The following is a 13,754-nucleotide window of genomic DNA, read 5'->3' on the forward strand; positions in this document are numbered from 1 at the left end:
AATGCACATTTCCCGAGGGCGCGGTAACCGAATTCCACGCGGACGAAGCCGCGGGCAAAAGTTAGTTAAATATAAAGTTACATCCTTGTTACATCCATACATACACAAATACTACAACCTCTACATCATACACCTCATTTAAAAAAAAAAAAATAATGCTGGCGACCACACAATTTAGTTCGCTCAAAAGTTGCTTACGTCTTCAAATTTCAGTGTAAGTTTGATTTTTTGTAGGGATGTTTTCTTTCATATTTTGTTATATATTCGTAAATAATTAGTTTTCCTGTGCTGAAAGTGATCCGTACATATAATTTGAATTTACGTGATGTTCGTTGCGGGATCGAAAATAATTAGGTTTGTGGTGCTGATTATTTCGTCAGTTGATTTTTCTAATGCTGTGACATGTTAGTGAGTAAACATTAACATACCTACCACGTGTCTTCACCCTCTGGCCAAATATAAATAGAACGTTTTGATTAGGGCATTTATAACCTATGTATAAGCCTCATACTAAACACCATGTTATTAACGGCAGAATGACTGATTTAACCCTTAATAAGGCCCCATTTTTTGGAGCATACTATCCCAGAATCAAAAGCAGCTATCGAATACATACCTAGCAAAGGATATTTTTTAAAGCTAGTCGTATTGGAAATTGTGATGTATCACGAATTTAATAAGGTTCAGTTTCCAACTCAATGCAAGTGGTCGCTAAATCGCCTCTACCTTATTAAGGGCTAAGACTTCGGAACGTATTATACCGGGTGACACTCGTTCCCGGCCCGGATAATACCCACATGGAAATACCGTCCCTGTTTTTTGTGTACTGATATGAGCTTCTATGGGCCTGTACACGAGAAACAGGGTCGGAATTTCCATGTCGATATTATCCGGGCCGGGAGGGAAAGAGTGTCTGAAACTTTGAAATTTTGCGGTCCCCCTTGGTTTGAAAAATATTTGGCGACCCCATGCTTACCTCCACTGACAGTTAGTTGTATTATCTTACGTTGATAATATTAAGGCACTTGTCCCACCGCCGACGATGAGCGAGAAGCGAGTAGAGCGAGTAACTAGAAACGAGTGGGCGAGCAGCGAGAAGCGAGTGTAGTTTTGTCGCTCGGCTGTAAGCGAGTGTTCGCGTGCGACAGGCTATTACTCGCTCCACTCGACTCGCTCGTGCGGGGCGGCCGCCAAGCTGACATCGCTGAGCGAGTATCTATAGCTCAGCGAGTTTTATAGCTCTTGTCGCTGCGACAAAAGATGTAAGAGCGAGTTCTCGCCGACAGTGTGAACAGCCAGCGATCAACTATTAATATATGTGTCTCTTTTACTCACACAGGATCTTTATATCTTTTGTTCGTTTCTTGAGCGGGAAAATAGTCGATAGCCAATCGTTTCCTCGCTGGCGGTGAGACAAGTGCCTAACATTGAGCAATCATACACAATAACGGTGAGAGTATTTTAATGATACTGCGACCCCCTAGAGGGGCGTCCGTGACCCCCCGACGCTTCACTGTAAAATAAATAAATCCTTGGCTTGGCTGTTTCATAGATCTTTAGCGACTATCTCTTTGTCGTGTCGCTCTTGGCAGAGCGGTCGTGGTCACATTGAGGCGTCCGCGTCGGTGGTAGAGGCGGACACAGCTCTCCGTACGATCTCCCGCCATACCCTTCTGTTGGCAGACTGTCTGGCACAGTCAGATACGCCGTTTCCTACAGCGGCCTTTACTTGATCGGTCCAGTGTATAGGTGATCTGCCGCGCGACCTGGTTCCCTCCACCTTTCCCTGCACGACTAGCCGCTCTATGGAGTCAGTCGCCATCCCGCCTGGAGACATGCCCAAAGTAGTACTACTAAGTATTAGCGACTATGGAAACTAGCAAATATGGAAACTCCAAATTTTAATCCTAGATCGCGCCTTCGAAGTTTCTCAACTCTGACGCTTATATACAACTTTCGGCGCTCTATCTTCGGACTTCGGTCCCCAGGCATACCTACTGCCTGTAGATCTAACTGAATGTCATAACGATGAAGAGACTTATACTCAGTTTGGATAAGTAAGGTATTTAACTAAATGTAAACAAAACAACGTCAAATGGTGTCTTAAATATTGAAATTCCCCCATTAAACTATCTCAACATTCACATTTCGCATTCAAATATACTAGTCTAGGTTGTATTACAATTATAGATAAGTATGTATAATGTTTAAAATCCTTGAATGTACCAAATCTGGCGGCTGAAGTTTGTTTGTTGCTGAACATTTAGTTAAATAAGTACCTATCCAAACCAAGTCCTAATTTCCTACCATATATAAGGCTGTATTTCCGCTAGATATGTGCGAGGATGTGACAAATAGAAAAGCGTCACTTACACGCACAGCAAGGGTCTGGTGGAAACTTAGCCTTAATGGTGGATACGGTAAGAAAGTAAGGTTGTTTCGTCATTGTTGTGGGATGCATGGGATCTATGAAACAACCATGCCAAACAAACATACTTTAACATACCAATGTTTAGGGTCAGCTGTAAAGCCGGGCTCTGGGGCTTTGCCTAGGTTTTTTTTTATTATTAGAGGGAGGAAAACGAGCAAGAGGGTCATCTGATGTGAAATGATCACCACCGCCCATGAGTACAGTCGCGTTCATAAACTTGTTAGCAAAAATTTGAAAGTTGATAATGTTTGCATGTCATAAAACAATAATGCCAAGTAGACGTGTCTGTCAACTTGAAAGTTGGACTTTAGCGACGTATTCATTTGATAGGAACTTCATTAAAAATTTATAGACCACTTGTTTGGTTGATGGTACTTAGATACGTTCGAAATGTGATATGTTGGGGGAAGGTTGGGGGTCAATACTTTTAGAGCTATGTGTGTGTATTAATTCCATTGTATGTGTTATTTTTGATTCAACTTTAAGGGAATAGTCAACAGCATTGGCGTATCTAGGGTTATTTTTCAGGGGGGGGGGGCTGGCCTGCTGTCGGATTTCAGGAATAATTTCTTAGTGGTTGCTAAACTGTTCGAACTACGACCGTGAATTTTTTTTTCGGAAGTAGTGAGATAGCGGGTCTAACAAATAACAATTCCATTTTAACTCGTGTCATCATACATTTTACAACAAAAAATAAAACTCAATAATTTGAGTACATTAAAAATTTTCATAAATTTTCAAAGGTGATTTTTTTATTTTTATCACAACTTTTTTTCTGCAAGTTACTTTAAAGACTACCTGAGTTTATGAAAAACTGAACCAGTAAAATTTTCTTAGATAGTCCCAAGGCATCACTTTAAAAATAATATGGAAAGGGCACTAGTAGGTAAGTAGGTAGTAAAAAACACTTTTTAAATCGCTACGTAAAAGTGATTTTAAATAGGAAATGGAAACGGAAGATGATAGAAAAAAAGAAAATGGAAGAACAAAACACCAAAATAGCTTTTATTTTGAAAAAAATAGTAATAAAAACATTAATTAATTAAAAAAAACATTAGATGCCTTCATTTTTTAACTACAGCAAGTTTTTTTTATTTATTTTTTTATTTGACTGGATGGCAAACGAGCAAATGGGAGCAAGTGTTCAAAATGTCCGCCGATATTAGAAATACACGCTCTGCACCTTTTTAAAAATCCACTTTTAAGTCCTGTTGATTTTTGCATCTGGAGATTTTATATAATTGAATTTATTGTCGCTGTTTTCATAATAGCGATTCATGCATTTAAATTAAGCGGGTTTATTTGCAGGACTAAGAATAGTCTATGGTTTTAAAACTAGGTGCGGCTACATGCAGTCGCTCGACGCTCGTTGGCAGCTATAAAAAAATCTGGTCACGTGACCCTATTTAGAATTTCCCGCGACTCAAAAAAAAGTAGCGTCAAGTCGCCGCATCGAACGCTGCTTGCAAGAATGATCTTGGTCTTGGAAGCTGATTTCTTAACCTCCTTTAGTGGCAGTCGTGGCAGTGGTACAAATAAAAGAAATTGGAATGAATGAAAAAAAAAACTGAAGAGGTTATTGAAGAGGTTTTTTTTCCAGCGATAAAGTTCCAATTTTCAGCTTTGTCGCTATATGTCACGTGATCAGATTTGACGCTGGCTTGAAGCGAGTGTCAAGCGGCTGCATGTGGCCGCACCTGGCAGAAAAGTGAACGTTTCCTTCCGTACGAAACAGGCAAAAAACATAAACAAATTGTCTTTCGTCGCTGTCAACTTGACGTTTCAAATATTTACGCATTTCAATACTTACGAATCTTACGATAACTTGTAATAAATACCGCATTTATTTTGCATTTAAACGTATAAAATTTTACTAGTGTTACAGTTAAATTAGTGCATTCAAATCTGTGAGTAAACGTCCACATATTAGTCGTCTCATTCTAGTTACACCATTAGATAAACACGGTAGCTGTGTTATCTGTTTTTTGTTTTAATTTCGATAATACGGCTAATCTACGTTAAACTGCACTTGTATTTCGCTAAACAAACCGTCTATCTTGCCATTGTTCGGGTAAGTTTTCATACAAGATACGCGCAAACGTGTGAATGACATCAGAAATTAGTCATACTGTCAAGTACCAACTAGAGTATGAAAGGTATTAAATTTCATCAAAACTAAAGGCTAGCGGTGGCCAAGCGAGAAGCTAGCGGATAAACGAGTCAAAACTCTGTAAAACAGTTGTTTGCCAATGCCACTGGGATTTAAGTAGTGTTCTTTGGTTCAAAAATATATTTAAATTTAAAACTGTGAAGTTATCTAATAAGGTAAGTGTATTTACACAGTTGATAACCCCTTTGATACTATTGTTGTTTTGATAGATTCTGCTGCAATTCACTTGTAACACACCAGATATTGAATATTCTATAAATTTGAGTGAGTAATAATGATCCAGCAAAGTTATAAATTTTCACACTTACTATAGTTGCCAATATATTCTCTGTCACATTGTTTTGACCTTTTTTTAATCTGTATTTTCCTGTGGTGAGTTAATATTGCTTTACCTTTCATATGCAAGAAAGGAGTTAAAAGAAATCTAAATTTTAGCCTTCACTGTCTTATATAATTTTCACTTTACAGATAACAAAACAAATAGAAAATGATGTCCTTAAATCTTGCTCAAATGCATATTGTAATAGTGCTAGCGGGTACACCCCGAAATTCATTAAAAGGCTGCAAATAGTTTTAAAAGCATGAAAATCAGGACGATTGATCATTAGGCCATAAGAATCAATTCAACCCGTAGCACGAAAAAAAAACAAAAAAGAAGAGGAGTTATGACATCATTTTTTTTTTGCATGTTTTTTTTTGTTCTGAAACCTATTGTGTATAGTATCTAATGAAAGGGCTTACTAAGCTGATTCTAAAAATATATCATATCACATCATTATATTTCAGCCACTTGTTTTAAATTAAAATAAAAATCATTTTCAAAACATACCAAGTTTGGGCTCCTCCAGATATGATAAGGTTGAATCATTATTTGTAAAATATACCTATAATGATATATAATAGCCTCATATCCAACCCCAAGAAAGCAATTTTGAAAATATTTACAGATGGGAGCACAAGGGAGTTTATTGCGTCTGCATATGCACAATCTCCTTTGGCAGTCTGTAGTACATCCACATCACATTTTGTACTATAAAAAATAATAAACAGAGCTCGGCAGGGGTGAGCCATTTTGACGCCACTTATGTCAAGTGTAGATATTAATATAGATACACCTTCAAAAAATATTAAAAGAAAATATTTTTTTTTAATTATAATTAAACTAAAATGACAATGCATTATATACAAAACAAGTAGGTACTAAGTTTTCCTATTTATTCTGAATTTTCTTTATTATTGTAATAAATAACTATAAGTTTTTCTATATTTTCAATTTTCAACAAATTTCTTCTTGAGTTTAGTATCCACTTATAGATAGAAAAAGATCTTTCTACATCCACTGAAGTGATTATAAGTACATTAAAATACTATCCGCATCTGTTCCTTCCGAAAGTTTTTCAACATACTCACTAAACACATCTAATGGCGACGTAAAGATCGTAGCGGAAAGGCAGCCTAAATAAAATAATTTCTTTAGTTGTTAAATTACACCACATATACCATTGAATGACAAGGCATGTCCATGTTATGCAAACTCTGAAAGCAGCTCACCCCGCCGAGCTCTGATAACAAATTGACATATTTCATTTAAACTTATATTCTAAAAATCTCATTCTCAATAGCTTGTCCACATGAAATAAAGCTAGTACTTAAATAATTCTAGTTAATTGACATTGTAACTATAGATTGGTTTTTTTGGAATCTTTTTGTATTTTTTATTTCAATTCCAAATTTTTACTTTTACGGTCATCCCGTAAAACCTAAATTGTAAATACAAACTGAAATATAGATGCACAGAAAAAACAGAAAAATAAGACCATCACTGGGAATCGAACCCAGGTCCTCGGTAATCCGTACCGCGTGCTATACCGCTACACCACTGATGGTCAACGGTACCTGGGTTCGATTCCCAGTGATGGTCTTATTTTTCTGTTTTTTCTGTGCATCTATATTTCAGTTTGTATTTACAATTGTAACTATAGTTTTATATATTTTTGTTATGTGTAGAAATTAAAATAAAACCTACAACGCATGAATAGGAACTAGGAATTGATTTATAATACCATTAACTTCATAATTATAATTATTGTTTGCCCTTGCAGGGCGTCATGGACTAACTAATAATAATACCTAATGTAACACCTTTTACAAATATGTACATGACTTAACAATGATATAAATAAATAAAAAAAACAGAGTTACAAACTTTCGCATTTATAATATTAGTGAAATACATAATACTTGTTGTTCTGTCTAAAAATGCTTTAACCCCCAGACTGATGGGTCAGACCCTGTCGGAGCCGGTGACGGAGAAGCAGTCGGCGACATGCGGGGACAGCCGGTACCTCGTGGGCTCCTCCTGCATGCAGGGCTGGCGCGTGTCTATGGACGATTCGCACACGCACATTCTCTCGCTGCCTGACGACCCGGGAACAGCGTTCTTTGCCGTCTACGATGGACACGGGGTGGGTATCCTTGCTATATCCTTTTTTATGTCTTCTTTTTGTTGAGGCTTTGAACACTCCAGGTGATCATGTCAGCCTCAGGGGTGCTCGCTCATTTTTCCTAAGCAAGAGACATATTTTGCTATATCCTTGTGTACATTAGTACACAGTAAAGTATGTATCATCATCATCATCATCATCCCAGCCTATATACGTCCCACTGCTGGGCACAGGCCTCCTCTCAGAACAAGAGGGCTTGGACTGTAGTTCCCTTGGGAATTTCACACGCACCATTGAATTGCTTCGCAGCTTTGTGCAGGTTTCCTCACGATGTTTTCCTTCAACGCAAAGCTCGTGGTAAATTTCAAATGTAATTCCGCACATGAATTTCGAAAAACTCAGAGGTGCGAGCCGGGGTTTGAACTCACAACCCTCTGCTTGAGAGGCGATAGGTTAAACCACTAGTAGGGCTGTAAAAGTAACGAAAACCTTGGTACAGTCACCAGCACCAATATCTGATACAATACGCGTGCATAAATATCTGATACGACTCTATTTCTAGGGCCGGAAGGACGTGTCAGATATTTTTGCACGCTCTGCTGTGGCAGATATTAATGCTGGTGACTGTACCCGTATGTATTCCTTACTTTACTAACCATTACTCGTATACTCGTATCGATACTTTTGATGCGACCATGAAGCAGAAACACCGCATCCCGTCACCGCACGGTATGAAGGAACGTACTTTATACAAAGCAAAACCGAACTGTATCGTTATCGTATCGTCGTTCTAGATGTGACGCACCGTAACTGATTTTTTGTTATGCAATTCGTAATATTCCGATGTATATTTTTAAGTGATTATTGTATTTGTAATAGTCAGTACGACCACAGAACAGAGTACGACCGATACGGGTTATACGGGTAACGAAACGTATTCGTGAGTAACGATTCGTTACTTCAAATCAGATGAAGTACTCGTTACTCAGTAACGAATACATACGGTTTGCCACAGGCCTAGCCACTAGGCCACCACGGCTGTTGCTGAAAGTATGTATAATAGTACATTGTGTCTTAAGGGCGGTAAACAAGGAATTACGAACGAGAGTCTATTAGAAGCCCGAAGTCGAAGACTGAGGGCTTTAATGAGTCGATGTTCGTAATTCTAGTACCGCCCGTGCGACATAAAATGTTTTTCATCACATTTGCGAGTAAAATTGTATAGTTGTAAAAGAAAAACTAAGATTGTTCCAAAAATTGCCGATACCGCTGACTACGATCTTGGCAGCGCCAGCCTCCGCGCCACCCCCCGCAGCATGCGCCAGACGTGCGCGCGCCGCGCTCCTGCACGCCATGCAGTCTCACACTCATTTACCGACCTTGGGCTTCATGACAAGAAATTAGTACGGGCAATGACTCATTTACCGACCACGGGCTTCATGACAAGCACATTAAGGTCGAGGGTTTTATTTGGGGGGTTGCAACCAAGGTAGCCTGCATGTTACGACACTGTTTACGAGCAAGTGTGATGAAAAATGATTTAATAAACCTATTCCTTGAAATGGTTTTGGAATTAGACTACATTGTAAAAAAGTGATTCATGTGCATGATTTTCCATTTTTTCTGAATTACAGAAATCGAGAAATCGCCTAATTAATATCTTTCAAAAATAAATTATCTTATCTAAGCTTTAACTTTTTAATTTCAGGGGCCAACATAGCGGAGTATGCTGGTAAACACTTGCACAAATTCATAACGGCCAGGCCAGAGTATCACCTCGGCAATATTGAAGAAGCAATGAAACAGGTGAAGATCGTTTAGGTATTATACCTACATAGCAATAAAATAGCCAAGCGAATTAGCCCGTTGAAGTAGTAATGGGCAGTCCATATATATAGCATGGAGAACAGATGGCCGTTGGGACCGAAAAGTTCGTGAATGGAGACCGTGGAGCGGCAAGTGTAGTGTGGTGGTGGAGGTCCGCCAACGAGAGGGACGGATGACCTGCTTAAAGCAGCGGGTTCACGTGAATGCAGGCCGTTAATCGAAGCAACTGAAGGTCTATGGGGGAGGTCTATTTATGTCCAACAGTGGACGTCCTACGGCTGGTATGGTATGATGATGATGATGAACTGGTTCGTGAATGAAACGTAGCGGTAGTTTTAAGCCTTTATTGGTAAGCGAATTTGAAAAATTTATACAAATCGTGGGAATACGGTATTTGACTATTTTGTACATGTTTTATAAATTAAAACTACACAATGCCTGTTATCGAATAGAAAAACAATTTTTAGCTACCTTTACAAATAACAAAGTTATAAAGGTTTGAAATTCAAGATTAGACAGAGAAAGATATACTGACATGTGACGTAAGTGTGAGTACCGCCATACTTGCTGCATAGAGAAAAGCGTTTGAGAAAGAGAGGTATATAGATTTTTCAAAAAATCACTATAAATCCAATTTTCAACCGATTAAAATTTTCTCTTCGCTAAACACTATCTGTATATCTATATTTTCATAATAATATTAAGATATGGCAAAATCAGTAGTTGTCAAATACCGTATTACGTCAGAAGGAATAAAATAAACACACACGTCCGTTTACGCCCGTGGTACGTCGTCAACTGCCATAACATCTCATTTGTTCTTCATTCAAACTCAGTATTCATTCTTCGTTCAAATTCAAACGTACATCATCTTATCACGCTTCAACACACGCATACCACACTCCGCACACCACACTGATATGTAAAGTTCAATTAAGAAAAGAAAAAAAGACTGACCCAAGTACAGTCAAGGGCAAGGATATCGACACGGCCAAAGTTACAAAAATATGTATACACGACTTTATGCACTTAACATTAAGGCTGTGTATACATATTTTTGCAACTTTGGCCGTGTCGATATCTTTGCCCTTGACTGTACCCAGCAGAGTCAGTGGCATAGCGAGGTGCACAAGGCTCCGGTGCATAGAGAAAGAATTGGGCCCTCACCCCCTCTTTCCACGTAGCTTGAACTTATATTGGCCTTCAAAATTAGATAGGAATAAGAATAGAATACAGTGAGTTGAACTGATCCCTAGTCGGCTCGAGCCTGCTTACATGTTTTTTGTCCTCTCTTTTTCTTTTATGCTCCTCTCTTTTCAAAGCTTAGGTTAGAGGGCCCCTTGAGCTCCGGGCCCTGGTGCACTGTATCACTTGGCTCTACGATAGCTACGCCACTGCGCAGAGCTTTTTTTTTTATTCAACTTTATGGCAAACGAGCAAGTGGGTCTCCTGATGTTATGTGATCACCACCGCCCATAGTCACCTGCAAAACCAGGGGTATTGCAGATGCGTTGCCAACCTAGAGGCCTAAGATGGAATACCTCAAGTGCCAGTAATTTCACCGGCTGTCTTACTCTCCACGCCGAAACACAACAGTGCAAGCACTGCTGCTTCACGGCAGGATTAGCGAGCGAGATGGTGATAGCAATCCGGGTGGACCTTGTATAACTCAGCAAGCTAACTAGCTTGCAAGCTTAGCGGTAGAATGCACACTCCACTCCCGGTTTTCCAGCAAATGGCTGAAGCAAGTCTCTGTGGGTAGATAAGAAACCCTTCCAATCCTCCTCCCAGTTGTAAGCTCTAAGGAGGTGGGTAAGTGCAGCCGGGTTTTTTAGCTGGTGAGAGTCCGGCCTGTCTGGGTCCTCCCTTCTCATTTTTAACCCCCGACTCAAAAAGAGGGGTGTTATAAGTTTGACCGCTATGTGTGTCTGTCTGTGGCACCGTAGCTCTTAAACGGGTGAACCGATGTGAATGCGGTTTTTTTATTTGAAAGCAGGCTTTCTAGCAATGGTTCTTAGGCATGTTTTATCAAAATCGGTTCAGCCGTTTTTGAGATATTGTACTTTGAAGTGACAATGTCGCGGGTGTTCCAACTTTTCGTCGGTTACGTTATTTCCATCTGCACATCCCCATCTATAAAGCACCTAAACAAGTAAACAAATGTATGGACCTAGTTGTCTTTGCTCGCAAAGCCACTCTTGTTGTAAAAAAAAAACCTAGCCAAATGCTATTTGTTATAGCTTGAAAGGCCATAGGTCAACCACAGGGCTACTATAGCTTTTCCCTATCTTTTGTTACCATCGCTGTAGAAATATTTAGTAAGAGAACGCGTACGACCTAAAATTAATTGGGCCGGATACGATCGTTATTAATTAACATAATTAACGTCCCCGCGTTACAAGCCTTTCTTAGATCTCACGGTCACGGAAAGTGTAATTTTATTCACGTTATTTGTTTTACTATTAGCTCGTAACCGAGGCTTCTCTCGCGTGATGCATTAGGGGTTTAAGTTTTACTAAACTCCAATGTGGATTTAAGGTAAGTACATCATATACTCATCGGCGCAAAATTTGGCCCACTCTACATACTAAAACACGTATATATTTGAGGGCCGATTTGAAAGCGGTTTTTTTATTTGAAATCAGGTTTTGTAGCGGCGGTTCTTATTTATTATTATTAAAATCGGTTCAGCCGTTTTTGAGATATTGAATTTTGAAGTGATAAAGTCTGGGGTTTTCCAGCTTTTTGTTGGTTATGTTAGGTTATTTATTTTTAATCTGTCATGAATATTAGTAAGTTTTACCGCCGTACGCATTTAGTTTGTTTTGAGGATGGAAAAGGCAATGAAAACTGACTCCATACAGCCTTTTGTTTTCTCTTCGTTTGCATTTTGTTTCTTCACAAATGCGATGAAAGACATTATTATTATGTTTCACGGGCGGTATGAGTATTGGAGCTTGATTCAGAAAGCCCCCAGTCTTCGGCTTCGGGTTTCTAACAGCCACGTTTGCTTATCGTAAGTAAGGAATTCCTTACTTACTGCTTTTAAGACACAATGTACGCGCTCACTGGTATCATGAAACTTGAAACTTTGAAAAAAAAAACCCCTCTAGCTATTGTAAAAAATAAAATAATTAGATAGGTACTCTAAAAATCGACAAAGCACCTTTTAATGTATCAATGATAAAGTGTTAATTCAACAAAATCAAAAACAAATACGTTTCCTCAACATTTTAATAGCGTGTAAAGCAATTATGGCGCTGCAAATAATTTGCGTGTGAATTCGACCTTGACTTGTTAAATATTGCATGCACGTATACATTGCTTTGATTTCAAATTCTTATGTTCAATTATTAAAGCTCTTTTTACAAGTTTAGGTTTTGTGGAGTTACGTTGTTATTAGATGTGATTCATATCCTTGTGGAAATGTGAGGGTTATGGTCACTTAACATTGATAGCGTCAGCGTTCGTTATTATAATTTCTTATAATATAGGTTCATTCGAGGAATCACGTACCAGGGTGATTTTTTTCATAATCAATTTCGTCATGTTTTCTACGTCAAATGTTTGAGAGTCAACATGACATTAGTAGCGCAAAGGTTCCACCTTCGTACTTGATCCTTTCCTCGACTGTACGTTTGAAAAACTAAGATAAATTAAAACACCCCTGATATTTTTCTTTCATGGTCCAATCATTGAATGAATGAACGAATGACAGTTGTAGCGGTTATACTTGAAAGGTTTACGTAATTAACTAATTGTAAACAAACTTCAGTTGCCAGATTTGGTACATTCAAGGATTTTATATTATTTTACAAACTAGGTAGACCAATGTTCATACAGAAATATAAATGTTTAGATAGATTAATGGGGGAATTTCAATAATTATGCTACCAATCGACGTTGTTTTGTTTACATTTAGTTAATTACCTAAACCTTTAAAGTACAGCTTTATTTTTCCGATTTTTCGGTGACCATTGAAACGAAAAAGAACCCGGAATAAAAAATCATAAAAAAATTGATGATTGTACTGTAATGTGTCATTGTCCACAGGGTTTTCTGGACATGGACCAGGCGATGTTAGAAGAGGACATGCTTCAAGAGAAAGTCGCCGGCAGTACCGCCGTCGTCGTGCTCGTTAAAGATAACACCCTGTACTGTGCCAACGTTGGTGACTCTAGGGCCATTGCCAGTGTCAGTGGCAAGGTGAGCTCAATCCTATTTTCTCCTTGTTTATTGTGTCTCTAACCCTGTCTGTGGTGAGCGAGATAAAAACTCGCTAATATACTCTGCTGCATAAAATTTGGCCCACTCTACATACAAACATTAAAGCTTCAGGTCCCAGGTTCGATTCCGCCGGGACAGATATTTGTATGAATAATACGAATGTTTGTTCTCGGGTCTTGGATGTTTAATATGAAGGGTCCACGGAAAGAACATGTCTAGATGAGATTTTAATGCCAAAATGTAGAGCTCAAAAAGTACTATGACTTACTATTGAATTAAATAATCTGAAAACAATATTAAATATTTTTTTCACTTTTGAATAAATGGTAACCATAGTAATTGTTTGTGATGACTAACTTTCAAACCGCTATAACTCAAAAAGTTGCTTAGGTGACTAGACACGTTCTTTCCGTGGACCCTTCATATGTATTTATCTATATAAGTATGTTTATCCGTTGCCAAGTACCCATAGTACAAGCTTTGCTTAGTTTGAGACTAGGTCAATTGGTGTCAAAGTGTCCTATGATATTTATTTATTTGTGTGGCAGATTTGTTGCCGCTTGGTGTAGAAATGCATAAAAGCTTCGCTCCTGTTCAGTGTACAGGAGTTTGTGACTAGCTAATAAAGATACGAAATCGAAAAGCGGAGCGAGGA

General features: G+C 38.6%; 1 protein-coding gene across 1 annotated transcript in view; it reads left to right on the plus strand.

Annotated features, from left to right (window-relative positions):
• Window positions 1-205: 205 nt before the first annotated feature.
• Window positions 206-13,754, plus strand: part of LOC141435706 (probable protein phosphatase 2C T23F11.1) — a 31,823-nt gene continuing 18,274 nt past the window's right edge. The window contains exons 1-4 of the mRNA XM_074098454.1: window positions 206-354; window positions 6,877-7,070; window positions 8,754-8,851; window positions 12,926-13,078. Coding sequence (XP_073954555.1) covers window positions 326-354; window positions 6,877-7,070; window positions 8,754-8,851; window positions 12,926-13,078 — 474 coding nt within the window. The 5' untranslated portion in view covers window positions 206-325. The remainder of the gene's footprint in view (window positions 355-6,876; window positions 7,071-8,753; window positions 8,852-12,925; window positions 13,079-13,754) is intronic.

This window comes from Choristoneura fumiferana, chromosome 15 (genome assembly GCF_025370935.1).
Source record: "Choristoneura fumiferana chromosome 15, NRCan_CFum_1, whole genome shotgun sequence".
Taxonomy (NCBI): domain Eukaryota; kingdom Metazoa; phylum Arthropoda; class Insecta; order Lepidoptera; family Tortricidae; genus Choristoneura; species Choristoneura fumiferana.